Below are 24,687 nucleotides of genomic sequence, written 5' to 3'. Positions count from 1 at the left end.
AACTTGCCACGTGGTATTAATAAAATCTCACTTTAACTTGGTCTGGTCTTTCTCGTATTTCATCTATATTCTCTTCTTCAGAGACTGATATGTCCTCAATCATTAAATCTTCAATGTTCAATTGACTAGACTACTTAGATTTCACGACGCGCCGCCTCCCCAATTTCTCCGACAATACCATGTCCGCTGCGAGGACTCTCAGCGAAATATCGGAGGTGGAATCGACGGTTCGTTTGAGTTTGGATCTCGTTTCGGCTGCTAAACGAAATATCGGATTCTTGAGAGCTGTCAGCGAGTCTCAATGGCTGCACGAAAAAGCAACTGTTGTTGAAGCTATTAGGAGGTCAGCTTTTGTGTTGTGAGGAAAACTGAGAAGGAAGTAATCTGATCGGACGGTGAGATTTTGAAATTTGATCGGTGGATATCGGATTTTGTTTTTTTGCAGGTACGATGAACTTTGGATGCCGTTGATTTCTGATTTGACGGTGGGATTAACTCCTCCGATGGTGCTTCCTCCTTTTGATATAGAATGGATTTGGTTCTGTCACACTTTGAATCCGGTAAGTGAAGCTTGATTTTGAATTTTTTTTTTTCAAGTGAAAGTTCCTGTTTGGTTGGTGGGAAAGTTCAGGAAAGTTTTTTTTCTTTTTTTGTTCCATTTTGTGGTAACTTATTATTATTATTTAAGTGAAATTTTTTGTTTGGTTAGTGGGAAAGTTTAGGAAAGTTTTTTTTCTGGTAATTATTGTTGGGTGATTGCTTGATTTTTTTTTTGTTTCTTTTTTGAAGTGAAATTTCCTGTTTGGTTAGTAGGAAAGTTTAGGAAAGTTCCCTGCTCCCTTTTTCTGGTAATGATTTCTTTCGGTTGCTGTTTATTTTGTTTTTAAGTGAAATTTCCTGTTTGGTTAGTGGGAAAATTTTCTTTTTTTCCTTTATCTGGTAAACTTTTTTTTTTAAATTGGAACAAATTTTATGAAAAAAAAAATATGAATTTCTTTAAGTTCAGTCCAATTAATTTATTAGAAATTTAATATGAAATTTATTTAAAACGAATTTCATGCAAAAGACATTAATAATGAATTTATTAGAATTCAATTCGTTTATTTAAAATTTTGTTATTGGTAGAAAATATTTTTATTATACAAAAATCAATTACTAATTAAATAAATATGTCGTCTAAAATTGACCTCCCATAAAATCATACGTCATGATTAGCATAATTTATGATTCTTACAACACAATTTAATATAAAATATGAAAGAATTTGACTGTTTCAATTATTTTTGTTTTTAAACATGAAAATTAATTAAATAGGTTTGGATTGAATTGAACTCCATCAAAATTGAAGTTTTCATTTGCATTGACAGTAGTTAGTGAAGGTTTGGGGTCACTTATCTGTCAATAAAATTACTAAATTTCACTGTTAATTTTAATAAAGTCATTATCATCAATTTTTCTACAAAATCACTAAAATGTTAATATGACTAGAGTTGGAATCGAGCTTTGGTCTGCTCATACTCATCTCATCAAAAAATTGTCGAGGTCGAGCTCTAGCTCGAGCTCAATATCCTGCTCGTGAGCTGCTCATGAGCTTATTCATTTGCTCGTTCTCGAGCTTTACTTGCGAGCAACTTTCTGTTCATAAACTTTGATTAATAACAACTCATTATTTATTTTAATTACTTATTTCTTTAACACAAAACTACATAGTTTTGAAACCTACAAAACTATTTCTTCAGAAAAAGAAACCCTACAAAACTAAAATTTACACAAAACTAGCTTGTTTTACATTTCCATTTATAGAAAATTAGAAATACTACGATTAAAAAAATAATCGAACCAAGCTGGTCTATGCGTGTGTTCATAAACATTACAATTTGTTGGAGATAATTATTGTTAATTATCTCTTTAGCTATCATCAGATACTAACGGATAACTATTAGACTTGTTTAGAGTTATCTAATAACTAGTGTTCATGTTTATCTATATTACGTAGTGGCAATCCTAGTTAAACTCTAACTCATGTAATCTACTATATATACAAGGCTCTATGATCAACCCTGATTAAGGGAAATTATTCATTAAAGATACATTTTCTATTATATATCTCTATCATATCTTCAACATGGTATCAGAGCTACGGCTTTTGCTTCCGCTTCCTGTTCCTAGGCCGACCGTAAGTGTCCGATCAGTCGTCCCTCGGGTCAGTATTGATTTTCTTTCTCCCTCCTTCATACATATTACTTAGAGCCATATACCTAAATTCAATTTGGCCGTTCCTTTTCTCTCACTCATCGTCTCCTTCAAACTTCTTCTTCCCATCATCGTTTTCCTGCAATTGCATTGTGTTTTTCTTAATTCTACCTTTTCCATCTGCCTTAATCTTTGTTTTATACTTTCCTTCATGGGTCTTCAATTCATTGTTTTTTACCTTCCTTCCATTATGCCTTAAGTTCAATTCATTGTGAAAAAAAAAAAAAAAAAATTGTCGTTTCTTCCTTCTCCTTTAATTTTCTTTCTCCTTTGCTGCAATTCCAGTTTGCAGTTTTCTCATCTTGTTGCAATTCTTTTTCCCACATAGCCCATTTTTTTTTCCACAATACAAATCTTGCTTGTCTTCTTGCCTAGGTACTGATCTAAAGATCGCTTCTGTTTGGTTTAAAGTATGTGATTCTCAATCTGTGTTTCTATTGTGTTATCGCTCATGTTTCGAATTTTCTACTGGATTTATTCTTCCTTCTTTTTATCTCGTATGATTTTCTTCTGTAAGTCGTTGTTTTCTATCACTTGCTTGCTGATGATGCTGAGTCAACAAGTCAGCATTGTAAGTCGTTGTTGTTTTCTATTACAAGAATGATGCTGGGTAATCAAGTCAGCATAATTGTAAGTCAACCCGTCAGCAAGAGTAAAATCAAGAAGTCGGAATGCTGAGTTATCAAGTCAGCATGGCTGTGATCAGCATGGTACTGAGGTGATAATACAGGTCAACATGGTCTTGCTGTGTTACCACTGGTCAGTAGGTCTTGCTGAGTTTGTACATTTTTGAGTAAGGATATTTTGGGTATTTTCACAACTTTGTAAAGGCTATAAAAGGTCTGGGTTGGGAAGTAGTTTCATAAGAGAGATTCTTAGACTAAGTCATAAGTGTACACTGTGATAATCTGAATTGGGGATTGGGAAAAACACGAGAGTTTCTGGAAAAGGAGAAACTGTTTCAATCTTGTTGTAATCTCCATTGATTAGTGAAGTTGCTGGATGTAGGCAGTTAAGCCGAACCAGGGTAAATTCTCTGTGTATTCTTTTGATTGTTGTTTCAAGATCCAATCTGTGATCTTTGTGTACTTTGTTTCTCTATGTGGTTGATTGATCGTTCGAAGCGTAGTTCAACAATTGGTATCAGAGCTAATCAAGAACAGAGCAATGGGTTTTACAAAGATCGAGATCGAGCGTTTCAATGGTAAGGGAGATTTTGCTCTATGGAGACAGAGGATGAAGGCAATCTTGGTTCAAATGAAGGTTGCGAAGGCTCTGAAGGGCGAGAAGGAATTTCCGGCGACAATGACGAAGGAGGAGAAAGAAGATCTTCTTGAATTGGCTTACAGTACGATCGTCCTGTATCTTGGCGATAAAGTGCTAAGAGAAGTTTCGAAGGAAACCTCAGCTGCTGGGGTTTGGCTCAAGCTTGAACAGTTGTACATGACGAAGACACTTACCAATCGGGTTTATCTTAAGGGAAAGCTTTTCGGCTTCAAGATGAACGAGGACAAGCCAGTTGAAGACTATCTTGATGATTTCTCAAAGATCATAATTGACCTAGAGAACATAGAGGTAAAGATTGAAGATGAAGATCAGGCCATAATGATCTTGAATTCTTTACCCCAGTCTTTCAGTCATTTTGTTGAAACCATGAAGTACGCTAGAGAAACACTAAGTCTGGAAGAAGTTCTGATGGCGCTAAAGTCAAATCAGATTGAGGCCAACACCAACACTGAAGCTGCAGAAGGATTATTTGTTCGTGGAAGGTCTGAGAAAAAGGACTCTCACAAGCCAAAGAATAAGAACGGGAAAAAGTCCAAGACTCCATCCTCAAGTAACAAAGAAGGCAAGGTCTACAAGTGTTTCCAATGCCATAAGGAAGGACACTTCAGGAAAAACTGTCCTGAGAGGAAGAAGAGTCAAGGTCAGCCTAAAGATCAAGGCGAAAGATCAAGGCGAAGCCGCTGTGGTAGAAGAAGGTTATGAGAGCGCTGAGGTCCTTGCTGTCACTGATAAAGATCCAAACACTGACTGGATCTTGGACAGCGGATGTACGTTCCATATGACTCCCAACAGGACGTGGTTCGAAGACTTTCAAGAGGAAGGTGGGAGGGTTCTTCTAGGCAACAACAAGTTGTGCAAGGTACTGGGTCAAGGCTCCATTAGGCTGAAGATGTTCGATGGTCAAGAAAGGATTATGACCGGTGTGAGGTATGTGCCAGAACTGAAAAGAAATTTAATTTCTTTGGGTACGCTTGATAAACAAGGATACAATTATAGAGCCGAAGGGGGTATCATAAGGATATCTAGAGGACCTTTAGTTGTTATGAAAGGTACCATGAGTAATGGCCTATACACACTCCTAGGTAGTACTGTGTTAGTCTCTACCGCAAATCTCACCGAGTCTAAAACTGATAGAACCAATCTTTGGCACCTTAGACTAGGTCACGTGAGTGAAGTTGGTTTACAAGAACTTAGGAAGCAGGGTTGTCTTGGTAAAGATCACATAGGAAAGATAGATTTCTGTGAGAACTGTGTCTTAGGGAAGTCTAGTAAAGTCAAGTTTCCTAAGTCAGCAATACATAGAACCCAGGACATTCTTGAGTACATTCACTCTGACCTATGGGGGCCAACAAGAACTAAGTCTCATGGTGGGAGGACCTATTTTATGACTCTTATTGATGATTACTCTAGAAGAGTATGGGTTTATATTCTAGCTCATAAGAATGAGGCTTTGCAAACGTTCAAGGATTGGAAAGTGTTAGTGGAAAACCAAACAGGAAAGAAAATCAAAAGGTTGAGAACCGACAATGGTTTGGAGTTTCTTGACAAAGATTTCATCACTTTGTGCAAGAAGTCAGGTATAACTAAACATCATACCGTTCCTGGAACTCCACAGCAGAATGGCCTAGCAGAGAGGTATAATAGGACTATCCTAGAAAGAGTTAGGTGCATGTTAATCCAATCCAGTCTCCCTAAGTCTTTCTGGGCTGAAGCAGTGCAAACTGCGTGTTACCTAATCAATAGGTGCCCATCATCTGCTATAGGTTTTAAAACACCTATGCAAATGTGGTCTGATTACCCAGAGGATTATGGAAAACTTAGAGTGTTTGGTTGTTCAGCTTTTGCACACGTTAGACAGGGAAAATTAGAACCTCAGGCTCTAAGATGTGTTTTTATAGGCTACCCTATAGGAGTCAAGGGCTATAAGTTGTGGTGCCTAGAATCTGGTTATAAGAAATCCATAGTCAGCAGAAATGTTGTGTTCAATGAGATGGATTTTTCTTATCGGAAAAACCAAGAAAAAACTCAGTTAGAATCGAGTAGTCCTAAGTCCATTCAAAACCTTGAGAGTGTTAAGAATGAGGTGAAGCTTGAAGAAAATAGTGAAAACACCCGAAAAACCGAGCAAGAAGTCAGTGATGGTAATGATACTGAGTCCAGTCAAAGCTATAGACTTGTTAGAGACCGTGAAAGAAGAGTCCCTAGGGCCCCGGTTAGATATGGTTTTGAGGACCTTGTAACTTATGCATTTAGTGTTGCTAAGGAAGTACAAGAGTCTGAACCTGTAACCTATAGGGAAGCTGTGAATTCGGTTGACAAGGAACAGTGGCTTAACGCTATGAAGGATGAGATAAAATCCCTTGATAAAAATGAAACTTGGATTTTGGTAGATAAACCTTTTGATAAGAAGTTGGTCGGTTCAAGGTGGGTGTTTAAAAGAAAGGAAGGGATACCTGGTGTAGAGGAACCTAGGTTTAAAGCTAGGTTGGTGGCCAAAGGGTTTACTCAGCAGGAAGGTATAGACTTTAATGAAATCTATTCACCGGTTGTTAAACATAGGTCTATCAGGATTATTCTCTCTCTTGTAGCTCGTTTTGATCTAGAATTAGAACAGTTAGATGTCAAAACAGCTTTTCTTCATGGAAACCTGGATGAGGTCATATATATGCAACAACCAGAGGGTTTTGAAATAGGAGATAAAGACCAGCGGGTATGTTTGCTTAAGAAGTCTCTATATGGTCTGAAACAGTCCCCTAGACAGTGGTACATGAAGTTCGATGAGTTTATGATAAGTCAGGACTTTCATAGGTCTAGTTATGACTGGTGTGTGTATAGTAGAGACCTTAGTGATGGCTCTAAGATTTATCTCTTGTTATATGTTGATGACATGCTTATAGCTTGTCAAAACAAAGCAGCCATAAATCAGTTAAAGGCACAACTAAACACACGGTTTGAGATGAAGGATCTCGGGTCAGCACGGAAAATTTTAGGGATGCAAATTTCTCGAGACAGAGGAAGAAAGAAGCTATTCCTAAGTCAGTCAGTTTATCTGAGCAAGGTGTTAGAACGTTTTGGTATGACGAATTCAAAGGCCGTTCTCACTCCACTTGCAAGTCACTTCAAGCTGAGCAGCAAGCAGAGTCCTCAAACTGATGAGGAAAAGGAAGACATGGAGAGGGTGCCATATTCGAGTGTTGTAGGCTGTCTAATGTATGCGATGGTCTGTACACGTCCAGATTTGGCTCATGCTGTGAGTCTCATCAGCAGGTTCATGGCAAATCCAGGAAGAGCTCATTGGTCAGCGGTGAAGTGGGTGCTGAGGTATGTCAAAGGCTCACTGAGTAAAGGTTTGAGTTATGGTGGAGCTGAAGCCCTAGTGGATGATGTAGCAGGTTTTGTTGATTCTGATTATGCTGGTAGCATTGACACCAGAAAATCCCAAACCGGGTACGTATTCACTGTGTTTGGAACTGCAATAAGTTGGAGGGCAAGTCTACAGTCAGTTGTGACTTTGTCAACAACCGAAGCTGAGTTTATTGTTGTTACAGAGGCAGTAAAAGAAGCTATGTGGCTGAGAGGAGTCTTAACGGAACTTGGAGTGACACAGATTGATGGTTTGAAGATTTACTGTGATAGCCAAGGAGCTATACATCTGTCAAAACATCAAGTTTTTCACGAGCAATCCAAACACATAGATGTGAGAATGCATTTCGTCAGGGATGTGATTAGCACTGGTACTGTTCAGGTGGTGAAAGTGGGAACTGAGGATAACCCAGCCGACATGCTGACCAAATCTGTTTCAAGTAATAAATTTGAACATTGCTTCAAACTGGTTAGGATGGTCAGTGGTCCTTGAGTGTATTTTCTTCACTAGTTGATGGAGTGATTAGAAAGACAAGATGGAGATTGTAAGTCGTTGTTTTCTATCACTTGCTTGCTGATGATGCTGAGTCAACAAGTCAGCATTGTAAGTCGTTGTTGTTTTCTATTACAAGAATGATGCTAGGTAATCAAGTCAGCATAATTGTAAGTCAACCCGTCAGCAAGAGTAAAATCAAGAAGTCGGAATGCTGAGTTATCAAGTCAGCATGGCTGTGATCAGCATGGTACTGAGGTGATAATACAGGTCAACATGGTCTTGCTGTGTTACCACTGGTCAGTAGGTCTTGCTGGGTTTGTACATTTTTGAGTAAGGATATTTTGGGTATTTTCACAACTTTGTAAATGCTATAAAAGGTCTGGGTTGGGAAGTAGTTTCATAAGAGAGATTCTTAGACTAAGTCATAAGTGTACACTGTGATAATCTGAATTGGGGATTGGGAAAAACACGAGAGTTTCTGGAAAAGGAGAAACTGTTTCAATCTTGTTGTAATCTCCATTGATTAGTGAAGTTGCTGGATGTAGGCAGTTAAGCCGAACCAGGGTAAATTCTGTGTGTATTCTTTTGATTGTTGTTTCAAGATCCAATCTGTGATCTTTGTGTACTTTGTTTCTCTGTGTGGTTGATTGATCGTTCGAAGCGTAGTTCAACATCTTCCGTCTTGGCTGCAATTCTGTCTCTCAATTCTCTTCTGTTTCGTTCATATTTTAGTTCTCTCCCAGTTTTATTTTCAATCTCATCACTTCAATCAGTTCATGTTTTTCAATTGTCTGTCCCAGTTGGTGTTCTCGGTGTCATTAATCTCTGGTTGTTGTCAAATTCGGCTTCCAATCTCTGATTATCAGTCTGATATATATTCAAATAGATTTTCTGCATTAAATTATGTTCGTCTCAATCTTAACCTCTAACCTAATTCCTTTGATTCCCTCCTACTCTACTATTTCGGCCGGCTTTCTTCTTTCTCAAATCTGGCCTTCTTTTTCAAAAACCAATCCCTGCATTCAGTCTGTCGGTCATCTGTGTTCTTCTGTTTATCTTCTTCTATTTCCTTTTGAGCCGTTACATCGCTGCCATTTTGAGCAGCAGTCTTCGAAATCAAATTTCTTAATTTGCAGTCTCCGGCGATTAATGACGGTTGATTTGAATTCTTTGTTGGCTTCGTGTTCTTATTCTTTTCCAGCAATGGAATCGGTTTTCTGGCTATCGAAACGAAGTTCGATTGATTCAATTGGGCAGTTGATATTTGACATAGTAACCTTTTGTTCCTTTATCTCATTTTCTTTATCCTTCAAGTTTGGATCAATTCCCTTCACGATATATCTTACAAGTACATCATCATCATCGGCAACACTGGAGTTGGAAAATCATGTCTTCATCTGTTTCGGCCCGTCCATGACTTCACGGCATCCACTTCATTCTGACTAATCAAGTTGTAGATATCTTAATCAAGCCGCTTGCAAGAGTTCAGTTCGTTATGCTTTGTCTCGCCTTTTGGTTCGCTCTCGCTATCGGCTTGAGGGAGGGTGTTGGAGATAATTATTGTTAATTATCTCTTTAGCTATCATCAGATACTAACGGATAACTATTAGACTTGTTTAGAGTTATCTAATAACTAGTGTTCATGTTTATCTATATTACGTAGTGGCAATCCTAGTTAAACTCTAACTCATGTAATCTACTATATATACAAGGCTCTATGATCAACCCTGATTAAGGGAAATTATTCATTAAAGATACATTTTCTATTATATATCTCTATCATATTCATGAACCTATACCGAGCCTGCTCGCGAGCTTTCGAGCCGAGATTTGTCGTGCTCAAGCTTCGTCGGTTTATAAATTAAGCCGAATACAGTCGAGCTTTTATCAAGAAGAATACGTCGAGCTTTTATCAAGCCGAATACGATTGAGCTTTTATCAAGCCGAACCTTGATCCGCTCATAAGCGGCCCGATTCATTTACAGCCCAAAATATGACACAAAGTCCGGTTGACTACATACCAATTAAGCGTCATGTTGGACAAGAATACAATTTTTAAAATTTCTTTTGTGGGTAACGTGGCCAATGGCATACACGTGCCTGCCACGTCAACGGTAAAAGTCAAATATGTCAGCCGTTTAATTGACATATACTTAACTTGTTTTTTGTATTATGTCAATATTTTGGTGCGCTATATACACAAATTGGCTGAAATAATTTTATTGATATCAAATGTAAAGTTTAGTGATTCATTTAAAAAGTTGAAGTTCAATTATCTTTGCGAAACACACACCAAATTTCAACGACCCATGAAATTTTTTTTTTTTTTTTTTTAACATAAAGCATCCTGAGTCCCCCGATCATTCTAACTTTGGTGCATTGAGCTACTGATCTTTAATTTGTTTTGTCACGTTAAGCACGGATGACCAGAAAAGTCCGCATTTACCATAAAACTCGATTAACAAAGCATCATTCATTTCATCTACTTTTGGAAGTTGTACTTTTAACAGTTCGAAAGCATTTCTTTTATACTTGTGATGTGGTTCCGGATAAAGCATAAAGACCTTATTTCGAACGGTAAAACATACAATTCTAGACACATATAAAATGACTTGTGCTCTGTTAACCGAGTTATATGTTCACAACTAACTAATTTGACAAGCATGGACTTAGTGTGACCAAAAATAAAAGATGAAGAGCTTAATGTGTTGAAATGAAATGTCATGCTCAATGCACTAAAATCGGAATCACTAGGGTTTTCAAGATGCTTTTTGCCTTCTTTTCTTTTTCTTTCTCCGTGGCACACAAGTGGAGAATCTGATATCCTATTAATACAGATCAGCTACAGGAATTACTGCGAGACAAGATTCTCAAAACTGATAGGGAAACCAATGATTTTCAATGAGGAAAACGAAGAATATGCATTAGTGAGATGTCAAGACCAATGGAGACAAAGATACCCAACAGAATCTTTTGAGAATGAAACTGATTCTGATTCGAGTTTGCAGCCAGATACAGTTGTAAAAAATGAACATCTGTTCAATCTAGTTCAGAAGCAAAGATTTGTCTGTAACAAGTTTCAATGGCCATACATGAGTGAGCTTGTTTACTTAATAGCAGCCAGACAAAGGTATAAAGGATTCTTATACCTTCTTCTGCAAAGATTCTCAGATGGGGTTTCTTCTCGTTTAGTGCCTACTTTGGATATCTTGCTAATGTGGATAACACATCAAGTAAGTTTCATTAATTTCTTCACCATTGATTCTTGTCTCTCTCTCTGCAATTTTTGCATATCCCCTGTAACTTTGTTGGATAAAGGGCGAATTTACTCTCAGTGTGAACTTTAAGCATCAATTTAGCTCTCAATCTTTGCATTTTTATGTGTGATACTCTGTCAAAAGCCACTTGGTGTCACTCTTTTGGATTTAATTTGACAAAAAATGCCAAGATATGGACTAAATTGATAGTTAAGGTTCTTTTGGCCAAATTAGACTTGCTTGCAGGGTAAATGCACCCACGGTCATTGAATTTTAGGTCCGTTTCACTATGTCATTGGACTTTAGTTTCTTTCAATAAATCATTGAAAGTCATTTTGGCTAATTTGTGTATAAAAACTTACCGGAATGTTCACGTGGTAAAAAAAGACAAGAGTATCATGCTGGACATTTCTGGTTTTTATGGCTGATGTGGTAGATATGTGACACATCTCAAGCCATAAATTTTTTTTAAGATTACATCCTTGTCCACAATGGTGCTTAGTTGGCATATAGTCAATTGTCTTTTGTGCCACGTTAATTTTTGGTGAGTTTTTGCACTTAAAATTGTCAGAAATAAAATGTGAAGTTCTGTAGCCTTTGTGAAACTGATCTACAAACTTGTGATCATCAGTGATTTTTACCCCTTGCTTGCAATTTAGCAAAAAGGAACTTTACTTGTCAGTTTGGCCTTTCAACTTGACATCATTAATTAAAATAGTCTTAAAACGACACCAGTGTCAACATAAAAGTCAACGCGTATAAAAAAACCCTCCAATCATATGCTGCAACGTGACACTTTTTGACTAATTTGACAAAAAAATGTCAAAAGTTATGAATTAAACTGATCACTATAAGTTGACTGAAATTGAAATAGTAACTATTTCATTCATTTATGAATTTGAAGCCATCGAATTGAAGTGGGAAAAATCTTACTCTTTATCCTGATTTTCTGTCTGATTCTTTTGTGGCCCAATTTTTGTTCTATCTTGTATTTATTGTTATTTATTGGGGATGAAAGGGTAAAATACATTTATGGCCTCAATTTCGGCATTAATATAATGGTCCCTGACCTTCAAACCGAACATAAAAGTTCCTGAGCTTTGATATATATGTACAAACATAAAAGTGCAAATGATCATTGACCAATGTAAATACCGGTTGACCACGTGAATTGCCCGTAAAATACACCTGTGATTTACCGGCAATTCATGTGGTCAACTGGTATTTAAACTGGTCAAACAATGGCCATTTAGATTTTTACGTTAGTATATGTCAAAGTTCAGTGACTGTTATATCTAGTTTTGAAATTCAGGGGTCATCATGTTAGCATGCAAAAGTTAAGGGGCCATGGGTGTATTTTACCTGGGGATGAAAAACACACCAGAGTTACCCGACAGTATATGCAGAAGATATGAAGGAAATGGAGGCTGACATAATGGGGAAAATTGCTGAGATTTGGGATACTGTGAAAGAAAAAGAGGTGGAAGATACAAAGAAAGTTTGGGAAAGAACATTTGATCAACCTTATGAAAAAGCTGGTGGAGCTATAGATTTTCATGGAGTTCCTAGAGTCAAATCACCTGCTCATTGGCTAGTCTCAGATTCTGATGTCAATACCAAATACAAATCCTTGCTTCCAAGGTTCCTACTTGAGGTAATTTTAATACTTACGAGTTTCAGCTCAGTTGACAGTTCAGGTTGAGTTTATGGGAAGAGTTTTATTGAGTTTGATTCCTAGTAAATGCATCCATAGGAAAAGGATGAAGAGTCTTAATTGTGAATAAGCCCTGATTAGGATTGTCTCGGACTATAAATGGAGGAGAATATTTGTCCTTCACCTAGCTATCGATAGTAGGGGTATTTCCCCCTTAATAGGAGGTTCGGGTACGAGTTGAAGCTAAGTTAACAATTCTGGTTGAGTTTTATGGGAAGCATAGTTGTCAAGTATGAGTTGAAGCTAAGTTAACAATTCTGGTTGAGTTATGGGTGGGAAGCATAGTTGTCAAATCGAGATTCGACTCGTGAATCGAACCGAATCCTAAGATTCAGTTCAAATTCATAATATTATAAAAATAGTATATTTACATGTTGAAGTCAAAATATTATCAAACATTAGTATAGAAATGCAATTTTAATGTAAAAAAAAAAAAAAATCATATCAACCAAGTACATAAAATTCAAATCCAATGAAAATGCAATCGCAATTCTATTTAATAACTTAGTAGAGACGAAGAGTTTGAATTTCTGACTCTGTTTTTTTGCCTTGTTGTCAACTTGATAACGATGGAATGAAGCTAGTTTGAGTTGATAACTTAATAAATAACAATCGGACTAGAGAAGAGTGAGTTTAGTAGTTAGTGTTGTTTAAGTTTTTGATGAATGAAGATGAAGATCCGACTCGAAATAGAGCTGAATCAAATCGAATCGTTCGTAAGATTCTGTTATAATTTAGATTCGCCTATAGATTCGGCTCGAAATAAAGCTGAATTGAATATCCTAAGATTCGAATCGAGAATCGTAAGATTCTAACAACAGTGATGGGAAGAACTTTTTGAGCTCGATCCCTACTGAACATATCTGTAGAAAAGGATGATGAGTGTAGTTTTGAGGAATAAGAATAATATTTCTCATTGCTTCAGAAAGTTGCAGTGCTACTGTTTAAATACATAGTTTTTTTAGGAAATTAAATCACTAAGAAAGGAAACTAAATAAAAGCTATTTCCTAATAATTTCCTACTGATTTATAGCAGTATCTATTCTAATTACAGAATATTTACTTCCTTTTTTGTCTAAACCACACTCCCCCTCAAGTTGGGGCATATATGTTTACAAGACCCAACTTGCTGACCATCAACACTAGGCTTAAAGAATCAAGATGTCAGCTGTCTGTTGTGTGGTTGGAACACATGGCATGCATATCACTCCATTTTCTAGCATTTCTTTTATGAAGTGACGGTCAATTTCCACATGTTTAGTCCTATCATGCTGCACAGGATTGTTAGCAATGCTGGTGGCAGCCTTGTTGTCACAGTGAAGTTTCATAGGACCATCAAGTGGTAGCTGTAGCCCCTCTAGTACTTGTTTGAGCCAGACTGCCTCACAAATTCCATTGGCCATAGCACGAAATTCTGCTGTGAGCCACGACATTTTGCTTTTTACTCTGCCACGTTTCTGGATTTCCCCATACAAAAGAGTAGTAACCACTAGTAGATCTTCTGTCAGTGACTGAACCCGCCCAATCTGCATCGATAAACACTTCAACAGTTCTTTTAGCTTTCTTCTCAAAGAATATTCCCCTTCCTGGAGATCCCTTAATGTATCTCAAAATACGGTAAGCTGCTTCCAAATCCGTTTAGACAAAAAAGGAAGTAAATATTCTGTAAATCAGTAGGAAATTATTAGGAAATAGCTTTTATTTAGTTTCCCCTTTTAGTGATTTAATTTCCTAAAAATTAGGAAGCAAACTATGTATTTATTTAAACAGTATCCCTGTAACTTTCTGAAGCAATGATATATTATTCTTATTCCTCAAAACTACATGGGATCAAAGCCTCTTGAACCAAGTAGTCTAGGGTTCGAATCCTGACATCTCCATTTGTTGATTAAATTTCAAGATATGGTAAGATGGACAAGTGTTGTATACGCTTTAAGCCCAGGGCATAAGCCTGAGAGGGGTGAGAGGGGTGTCAGAGATTAATATAAAAGCTATTCTTGGGCCTTCACTATCGGCTTAAGCTTTTAGATTCAATTGGTTTCTTGACATGGTATCAGAGATTGTGAGAATATTTGCTCTTCACCCAACTATCTTCTGACGGTAGGGGCATATCTCCCTTAATAGGAGGTTTGGGAATGTTAGGTAGCTCAAATTGTTTAATTAGGGAGCTATATGTTAGTCTTATATATATGAGACAATTTTCCTTCTCCGAGGCACCTTTTGGAGTGAGTTAAGGCCTTTGTTTACCGGGAACTGAGTCACTTGTGTAACTTGCTCCTATTTGAGGTTAGTCTTCAAAGATCTTCAGGTGATATAATGAAGGTTTGCTGGATACTCTAGGAATCAAACTCGAGACGTAGTTTAAGCAACTAGAGACCAAATTGATTCTATTTCGTATGCATTAATTCTATATGTTATTTTCACACACAGATTTTTGCATTGTTGGACACATTCTTCAAGTAAAATGCACCAACCGTTTCTAAAGTTTGAGATCCGTTTTATAAAGGTCACTAGACTTCATTTTCTTTCCAATAATATCACTGAACTTCACTAGCCAATTTGTGTACAAAAACTCATCGAAATGTTAGCATGGCATAGAAAACGGTTGGCTACATGCCAATTAAACATCATTCCGGACAAGGATTTGGTTTTTTAAATAAAAAAAAATTGTGGCACACGTGGCTTCCATGGGTCTTCCAAGTCAGCCATATCTTTCTGGTGACTTTTTGGGCACAAATTTGTCGGAATGACTTTATTGAAATCAAATGTGAAATTCAATGATTTTATTGAAAAAAAAAAAAGTTGAGTAGCTTTTATGAAACAAATGTACCCCCAAACTTCAGTCACTGTTGGTGCAATTTACACCTCTCTTAAGTCTCTTTAAAACAAACAAAAATCTTGATGGATTCTCATAATTGCTAATGTATATATATGTATAATTCAGGCATGTGTTTCTGCAAAATTCTCTAAAGTGAAGGATATTGATGATGATCTGAAATTCAAAGTCTTACGTCTTCGAGTGGTAAGATGCCACAGGCAGCTGAAGATTGATAAACACATTTCAGATTTCTCCATGGATTCATGGAAGAAACATTCTCAACTCTACTGCGAATTCGGCACGAAAGGACTAATTTTGGAACTTCGTAGGCTTGGTGGAGGATGTTTTAAAGCAAGCAAATTAGAAAACACTGCTTCATTTCTCTGGAATGAATTGCTAAGAGCACACTCTTTAACTTTAGAAAGACAAATCAATAAGCAATTAAGGATTGTTGCTTCAATAACTCCGCCGGTTCAAGCTCCATATCTGTTGAAATGTGTTCCTGATAGAGTCACAGATGATTCTGGGGCTATGGTGTCAGATGTGATTCTGAAAATGAACAATTACAGGCCTCAAGAAGGTCGGTGGTTGTCTCGGACGGTTCTTGATCATGCCGGAAGAGAGTGTTTCGTGGTTCGAATAAGGTATTCTTGATATCTGATATACTTCCTCTATTCCATTATATCTGTCGTTTTTGTTGTTTTCATCATGCGGGAAGAGATTGTTTCGTGGTTAGAATGAGGTATTATTGTTAGCTGATATACTTCTTCTATTCCGTTATATCTAACGTCTAGGATAAAATTGAGGGATAAAGACTACATTATCCTTGTTTTAGAAAGACCCAAAATTATTTAATTCAAAAACTTAAATCTAATTGGTTCTAAACAATGGATTAACTACACTTTCTAAATCTCAAGACATACTTTCATTCTTTGATTAAATGAAAATGACAAGGATAAAATTGGAAAAGGAATAGTAAATTTTATTGGAAGTCTAAAAACGTCACATATTGTGGAAAGAAGTAGTTAATTAGCTTGATTCATAACTGTTCTTGGTGTTAGGCATTTAGATTTTGCTTATGCACATGGAAGAAAATAATGGGTAAATTATATTTATGGTGTTTGAACTATAGTGCTTCTAACATTATGGTTTTCTAAACTTCATTTTCTGACATAAAAATTCTTACATTACTGTAACGTTAAAGTCCAAGTCAACAAAAATTCGTTAAAAATTTAACAAAATAATGCGGATAAACTATGTATTTGACTATAATTTACAGTTAGATGGATAAGAGAAGAATCAATAGTCAAACTCGTTCAGATTTGGAGTTAAATGTTATTGTAATGAAATTTCAAGAATTTTTAGTCTTAATACATTCCTAGTTCCATGTACTTGTCTAGAAAAGTCAATTCCCTTCTTCTTACCAAAAAAAAAAAAAAAAAAAAAAAGTCAATTCCCTTCTATAATTTGGATACGTCCTATTTACCTTTGAATTTGTTTAAATTAACCTATTGACTCCATGTACTTTCTTAAACTGACCTATTGACTCTCTAAACTTGCTTATAATGATTTATTGGCCTCTTGAACTTGTTTAAAGTAATGCACATTCCAACTTGTTCAAAATCTCCCATTGCTCGGGCAGGTGTTCTTAGGGGTCAATACGTCACATTAAGCAAGTTCAAGGGGTAAACAGGACATTTCCAAATGGTAGGGGTAATTCACTTTTCTGGACAGATACAGGGGATTAGGAATGTATGAAGCCAAATTTTTATGTTAAGAAATGAAGTTCGGGGATCATAATATTAATAATACTATAATGTAGGGGTCATGAATGTATTTTATCCGAGAAATAATTGTTAGAATTTGGATTTTGCAGAATGGGAGGAGGGTTTTGGAGAAGAGGAGGTGAAACTCCATCTGCTGTGAAATGGGAGGAAAGGATCATAGAGGTACGCCAAGGATCTTGGTCCTATGTTGCTGGTTCCATCGGTAGAGCACCTGGTATGTAGTTTAAATTTTGCCACAATGATAGTTGGATTTGAAAGTACAGACGGCTATGTGCACTGACACTCCTCTTTAGTAGCATTTTTTCTTTCATGTTAGAGTTCATACCTGTTTCAGTTTAAAGGCTATATTTTAGAAATAATTTTTTCCAGTATCTGTTTTCGTTTCGGTGTCCGTTTCCATATCCATGCCACATAGATAGACGGCCATCGAACTTGTGTTAATGTTTCACTATGATCACTGGAGGTCACAGAACATCGAATATGAATCCTCAATCAGTACAAATGAACTGTTAAGATTTCCTTCAACTTGCACTCAAACGCCTAATGATCTTCTAAACTTTTAAATGACTTTTTAGCTCTTTTAACTTGCTTAAACTGCCACGGCTAATCCCTTGTTTTCACATGGCGCTACTGCACATGCAACGCGCCGTTAGCACCTTAAGCAAGTTGAGGTGGCGGAAAGTTGTTTCAAGCAAGTTGAGGTGGTGAAAAAGTCGTTTCAAGCAAGTTGAGGTGACAGAAAGATCCTTTTGAAAGTTTGAAGGGACATTAGTCGTTTGAGTACAAGTTGGAAGGGTTGAGCATATATTAAGGCATTTTTATATCTTAAGAATGAGTTGTGCATTTATTAGATAGTTATATCTCAACATTCATTTGGTATTTGAATGTTTGACTGTCTGTGCATTTAACTCGTGATAGTTGATTACACAATTCAATTTTGATTCAGAAACATAAAATTAAGGATCAATTTGCCTCCTGAAGTTGGCTAGTAGGATCAATTTAGTGCAAATCAAGTTTATGTATTAGTTTAGCCCTTCAACTCGACATATGAGATCAATCTAGTCCAAAATGACACGTGTCAACATATGGAAGTGATACATGTCAAACAACTACTAATCCTATATTGCCATGTGTTATTTTGGGCTGGTCTGACCTTAAATGACAATTTGAAAGGCTCAATTGGGTTTAATACATCAGGTATCCCTATACTTGTCCAGATTATCCGATTGTCCCCCTCAGCTTTGGTCCTTCAGAGATGTCTCATTATCCCCTGAACTTTCTTATAGTGGCCTATTGGCTGGCCGTGTAAAGTTATTACGATGATCTATTAGCTTCCTGAACTTGCTTAAAGTGATACATGTTTTAACTTGTCCAAATCTCTCATTGTTCTGCCACGTTGTAATAGGGGGCTAATGAGAGTTTAAGCAAGTTCAAAGGGCTAATGCAAGATCTCCAAAGTTCATGGGACTAATCGGTAATCTGGATAAGTACAGGGGCTCCTATGATTTTTCATCCCAGAATAGGAAGTCTGTGTATCAATTCTTAACATGTTCCACTGTTGTGCATATGTTGTTGGCATCTAGTACAGAGAAAGTAGTAGGTACAGCAACACCAAAAGATCCTCCAGAAAATTGGGAAGCAGCTTGGTCTTTTTCAACAGGAGAAGATTTGCTCATAAGTTGCCAAGCATCCTCATCTTCGTCATCATTACCTGATCTGAGATTTTGTTTAACAAATCTCACATCTCCAGATTCAACAGTAAGCTTCATATTGCTCTCCCATTTTTCACTGCCAAATCTCACCCACGACCACGGTCATTGAAGTTTGGACAATATCCCGATAAGATCATAAATTTTGTACCAATAAAGTGATTCTGAACATTTTCAGGCCAACTTTTCATCAGAAATGTGGACTGCCATGCTTAGTCAATTTAACCAGGTCACGTAAACTACGTGTATTAATTTACTTTCACATGACATCCATTTACAGGTTACTTAGGTTAACTATGGTTAAATGAAGATTAGGAGTAAGAGAAAATGGGTGTCATGTTGCGCTTACATGGCCTGGTTGAATTGACTAAACGTCCTAGTCAATACTTGGCCTAAAAATGTTCGAAGTGACTTTATTGGTGCAAAATGGAAAAAGGAATTATTTCGTTCATACAATATGGCATCGTATTGAAACATTGTCCAAACTTAAGTGACCGCGACTGTTAGTACGATTTTTACCCTATTTTTTCACAGCTTATAAAATTTGAAGAAAGGGTAAAAAATACCCCCATAACGAATTTAGGGAAGTGCAGTTATACCCTTAACCTTACCAAGGTTAAAACTTCACCCTCATCAGTCTGTTCTAGCTCAGTTTCACCTTTTTCAAGTGAGAAATACTGACGAATTTCTATTTGACGAGTAATTCTGACGGATTAACCTACGTAATTCCTAGAAAAGGTGCAAAAACGACGAGTATAGAATGCACCCTCGGAAACATTAGGAGTATAACTGTACCTCCACAAACTTCTCCCCTAATACATTAAATCATAATTTTCCGTCGACCAGACGAAGCTGTTGAAAGGGCGAAAAATGCAGTATCAAGTAAAGAAAGCAAGTTCATCATCATCAGAAGAGGAAACAGATAAAGACGAACAAGAAGAAGAAGAAGGATTCGTGACACTCATTCGAGTAACAGAAGATAATCCAGAAGGAAAAGCAACGGCTCTATTGAATTGGAAGTTGTTAATAGTTGAAGTACTACCAGAAGAAGATGCAGTTTTAGCAATTCTAATATGCATTTCAATCCTGAGAAGTGTATCAGAATTAAGAAAAGAAGATGTTGGAAAGTTGCTGATAAGAAGAAGATTGAAAGAAGCAAAAAATGGGGAGAGAGATTGGGGTTCTGTAATGATTGATTCTACTTCTTGTTCATCTTCATCAATTAGTTCAGCATATGTTGAGGCATGGTATTTGAATCCAAAGGCTGTGATTTCATCATCATCAGATTTAGTAGCAAGACAACCAGAAATTTCTGCTAATTATTCACCTGTTGAAGGTGGTGATAAGTTGTATAAGAGAGGGATTATTACTTGATTATCATGATTTTTTGTTTAATTGTGTGTTGGATAATTTGTTGAAGAAGATTTTGTGTAATTATGTGTATTTTTCTTGGGGGATTTCCTTGTGTTTGTACTTGTTTGATTCAACTTTTATCTATTGTTTGTTTGTTGGTAAATGTACCCTGATTTTTCTTCAAAAAGAGGGGTAATGACTTCTCAACTTTGTACAAACTTTTATTAACATAATAACTTGTCTTAAACCATACGCAGTCCCTAAACTTGTCACTTTTAGTCATTTTAACCCCTGAATTTACGGGACGATCTATTTGCTTCTTCAACTATTTAAATGTGGTATTAGCAACCATCTGTTTTCATTATAACAGAATTGATAATGACATGTTCTTATTGCACATAAAAAGGGTTGTGCACTATTAAAACAAGGTGCAAATGAAGTTAGTATAGACAGTACACAAGTTTTTTTGTAAAAATTGCATATAGGGTTGTGCACTACTAAAACAAGCTGCAAATGAGGTTACATATATACAGTCTGGTTCCAATTCTTCTATGAACACTTGTACTAATGTTGGAACTTCATCTTGTTTCCGTTATAATGAAAATAAGGGGTTGCTAATACCACTTTTAAATAGTTAAAGGGGCAAATAGGTCGTCCCGTAAATTCAGGGGGTAAAATGACCAAAATTGATAAGTTCAGGGGGCTGTATATGGTTTAAGCCTAATAACTTCTTTTAAGGTTGATCAATATGATCAACAACGATAGTAGGTAACTCTCCGTTATAGAACGGGTAGAAATGGTATTTTGAGCAACTTTAATTCTTAAACTTTTTGGTTTTGGGGTTATTTAGGCGGTTCTTTATTAGGAGAGAGAGAGAGTCGTTATTTAAATTGTGATTTGGAAAATTAAAAATGGTGGTTTCATGAGAAATATGATTTTGAACAACTCTAATTCTTAGATTTAAAATCTATCATTGGTCATTTTGATGTGGTCAAAATTAAAAAGGACAATTATGTTAGTAAAGTGTAAAATTTAAAGTGATTATATTAATAAAATGTAAAGTTAAGAAGTTGTAATTTTCGATTTTGAAGTTCAGGAGGAGTCATAGTAAAAGTAAGTTCAAATTCAAAGTCTGTAAGTGTAATTTATCTTTATATACAACTATAAAATACTAGTTTCAGTCACACTTTTGTTTCGATATGTCATTCACTTCATTTCTGTTCTTATAGTCATCTCTTGTTCAATATCATCTATTTCGGATCGGATCATTACATCACCAATTAGCTAAATAGGATCTTTCAATTATTTTGATGAAGAGTTTCTTGCTTCGATTTTCTTTTGTATTTTATTATGATAAGTTGAATACGTCAATGACATTTAAATTTAGTATAAAAAATGATTGATTCTTTAAATTTTAAGAATGTCTCGTTAACTTAGTGAATTTGTTTAATATGGCATGATTAATCGCCGATTATTATGTGATAGAGAAAAAGGAGATCCGGACAAATTAAAATGTATATCACTTCAACTAAATTTAAAGATTAATATATCAATTTAAACAAGTTAAGAAGTCAATTGGTCACATCAAGTAAATTGTTTTGTCTTTATTTTGAAAAACATATTAGAAGGTTCATATCCTTTGTTACTTTTGGTGATTTTGTCTATTTTTTTAGACTTTTAACCATTTATGCGTTATAAACAGACAAACAGAAAATAATAGAATAATATGATCATTTTATATTGTATTTTAACTATCCTAAAAGCTAAGATATGTTTGGTTACAAATCTAAAAAAATAGACACATGCATCAAAGGATTAACGTTGACAAAAAGATAGAAATCTTATAATGTGTTTTTTAAAAATAGAAAAACTAAATAGTATATTACGAAAAAAAAAAGTGGTGATTAATAAATTATTCACCTATATATATATATATATATATATATATATATATATATATATATATATATATATATATATATATATCCAATAGAAGAAAAGGAAAAATGTGGATTTGGACTAAAAGGTTATGGGCCTTGTCTTAGCAGATCTGCAATTAATGATAATAATATTTTATAATTCAATCAAATTGATAATTTTATTAGTAGTCCCTCTATTTCCTTATATAGATCATTCTACCAAATTATTTTTTCTCCCAAATCTATACTTTTTATAATAGCGGAAGCAGAGAGAATTTGCACGAAGTGTTTTAGAGGCTTTTTGGCTTAGTTGGCATCGTAGGTGTAAAGATAACAAATGAGTTAATGAGTTTTAATTATCTCTATATAATTAGTACTATATTAACACATTATTTATTGTCAATTAATAGCTCATTAATTAAAGTAATAAAAAAATAAGAATTACAGGAAGATGAAAAAACACAAAACGAAGGAAATCCAAAAGTCACAAATAAACCTATATAAAGCATGATATATAGTATTCCATCATTATATTCATTAGCTACTGAAAAATCAAAGTCCGCCATCGATCTTTAATTTTTGATTATGTATTAGTTTTGTTCTTACTTGAAATAATATAGTCTTATAATTTTGTTTCTGCTTTATTAAGAGATTCAGATTTATTTAGGAGCGGTTTCCATTGATAAACTGTAATAATAACATTTTCTTCCTAAATTTTGAGAATTTAGACTTTGATATCTCAATTGAAAAAAATCCGATTGAAATAGAAGAGGCATGGACAACTGAAATCGAAAAAAGCAAAGGTATAGGAAATCATTATGTTTCCCGTTTTGGGAAATATTTGTGATGAAGGGGTGAAAGGCCAACGTTTGGCTGGGCAGGAAGGAGATAGGCTAGGGATAGGAAGCAGCTGTGGTAGGGAGGCAGGCGGCAGGGGGGCTATGCCTGCTGAGCGGCTGGGCATGGCTTCGTGCGCTGCCCAGGCAGGGGGCGGGGCACCGGAGAGCACTGGCCCAATCCAGAGTCTAGGAGGCGTGGCTGCCTCCGGAAACCCGGCCGGTGGAATTGTTTCACCTAGATCTTTAGAAGAATTGGCAAATAAAAATAAATCTGAACCTGGCTTTGGTAGAAATTCGTGGAAGGATACGATCATGGGAGTGGTCGAGGAGGAGCCTAGTGTAAATGAAGTAATTATGGAGGGAGATTCGGAAGAAGTTTTTTCTGATTCTGACGAAGAGGATGGGGATCATGATGATCCTTTGTGTCCTGTGATCCGGCTTTCCTCAGCTGACAAGCGTGCTCTTAGGGACAAATGGAAGATTTCTTTAATAGTAACGGTTCTTGGTAAAAGAATTAGCTTTAACTATTTTGCTCAAAGGATCCAGGCTCAGTGGGCGAAAAAGGGGAAAGTTAGTATTACTGACTTAGAAAATGACTACTATATTATTAAATTTACTCGGGTTCAGGACTATAATGCAGTGATTAATGGGGGTCCGCACATTATTTCTAATCATGTTCTGGCCTTAAGGCCTTGGGTTCCCAATTTTAATCCTCATGATTGCTCGGTTAACAGAATTTTAACGTGGGTTAGGTTCCCGGGCCTACCAATTGAGTATTATAATGAAGTTTTTCTTAACAAGATAGGCGGTTTTGTTGGGAAAGTCCATCATGTGGACAAAACTACCATTGGGGCCATTAGAGGCAAGTTTGCAAGAGTGTGTATTGACATTGACCTGGCTAAACCCCTTTTGTCTAAATAATGTGTTCATAATAAGGTGTACTTTATTGAGTATGAAGGTTTACATAATATTTGTTTTGAATGTGGTATGTACGGTCATACTTATGAGGGATGTCCTAAAAGGGAAAAGGTTTTAGAAGAGGTGGTGGAGGGAGTTAATGGTAGAGCTGAAGGAGTCCAAGGAGATGGAGGGAATTTTGGCCCCTGGATGGTTGCTAAGAGGTCGGTTAGACGTAGGACTAGACCATCTGTTGTTCAGAATCGTCCTCCTGACATTAGTATCATGTCTACTCTGGCACACCCTATTGTTAATCCTGTTGTCAAGGAGAAGCCCTGCACAAAAACTAGTGGGGGTTCTGGGGTTACTTCGGTCATCACTTCAGGGTCCAGATTTGAGGCTCTGAATATTGAGAGGTCCAAGAATCTGATCAGGATGACGTTCATACTGATCCCAGCTTGCCAGGATTAGAATTTGCTGATCCATCAAATAAGGTGGTTGAGACTGTTAATCCCCTGTTTGTTTCCAAAGGTGATGCCAAGATTGGGTCCCAAGCTCAGGCCCCATAAGGGAAGATGAAGTTAAATGAGGTTAGTATTCCTAATTACTGTGGTGAACCTAGTATTGGGAAGGCTATGGGGGGTAAACAAAGCTAGTATGAAAAAGCCTAAAGGTAAAAAGAAAATTGTCCATAGCTCTATGGTTTTGTCTGATAAGAGGGGTCCTGCTGGTACCTCGGCAATGCTCTCAGGAGCCCCTAATAAATACCTGGTTTAGGGTTATGGGTGGGGTCAGTTATCCTCCTTTCTATGGATTTTTTGGTTTGGAATGTTAGAGGAGTGGCTAGCAAGGCTACTCGTATCCATGTTAAAAATTTAATTAAACAGTTTAATCCTTCTTGTTTTGTTTTAATGGAAACTAAGATTAGTGGAGTTAAAGCAGATGAGGTGGTTAAAAAGTTTAGGAACTGGAACTGTGTTAGATCGGAGGCTACT

The 24,687-nt window shown here is 36.3% G+C and overlaps 1 protein-coding gene across 2 annotated transcripts; it reads left to right on the top strand.

Moving 5' to 3' along the window:
• The first annotated feature begins 51 nt into the window (after positions 1-51).
• Positions 52-20,200, top strand: LOC136205372 (glycine-rich domain-containing protein 1). Of its 2 annotated transcripts, XM_065995928.1 has the most exons (8): positions 54-343; positions 446-560; positions 10,237-10,632; positions 12,041-12,310; positions 15,315-15,832; positions 17,065-17,189; positions 18,564-18,733; positions 19,531-20,200. In XM_065995928.1, the coding sequence occupies exons 1-8, from the start codon at positions 180-182 to the stop codon at positions 20,056-20,058; spliced, it is 2,286 nt and encodes a 761-aa protein (XP_065852000.1). In that variant the 5' UTR covers positions 54-179; the 3' UTR covers positions 20,059-20,200. The 2 variants fall into 2 exon arrangements, with proteins under 2 accessions (XP_065852001.1, XP_065852000.1); XM_065995929.1 differs by lacking the exon at positions 19,531-20,200 and having other exon boundaries at positions 52-343; positions 18,559-18,704.
• The last annotated feature ends 4,487 nt before the right edge of the window (positions 20,201-24,687 follow it).

The sequence above is a fragment of the Euphorbia lathyris genome, chromosome 9, assembly GCF_963576675.1.
Source record: "Euphorbia lathyris chromosome 9, ddEupLath1.1, whole genome shotgun sequence".
In the NCBI taxonomy this organism is placed as follows: domain Eukaryota; kingdom Viridiplantae; phylum Streptophyta; class Magnoliopsida; order Malpighiales; family Euphorbiaceae; genus Euphorbia; species Euphorbia lathyris.
This window is presented reverse-complemented; position numbering and strand designations above follow the sequence as displayed.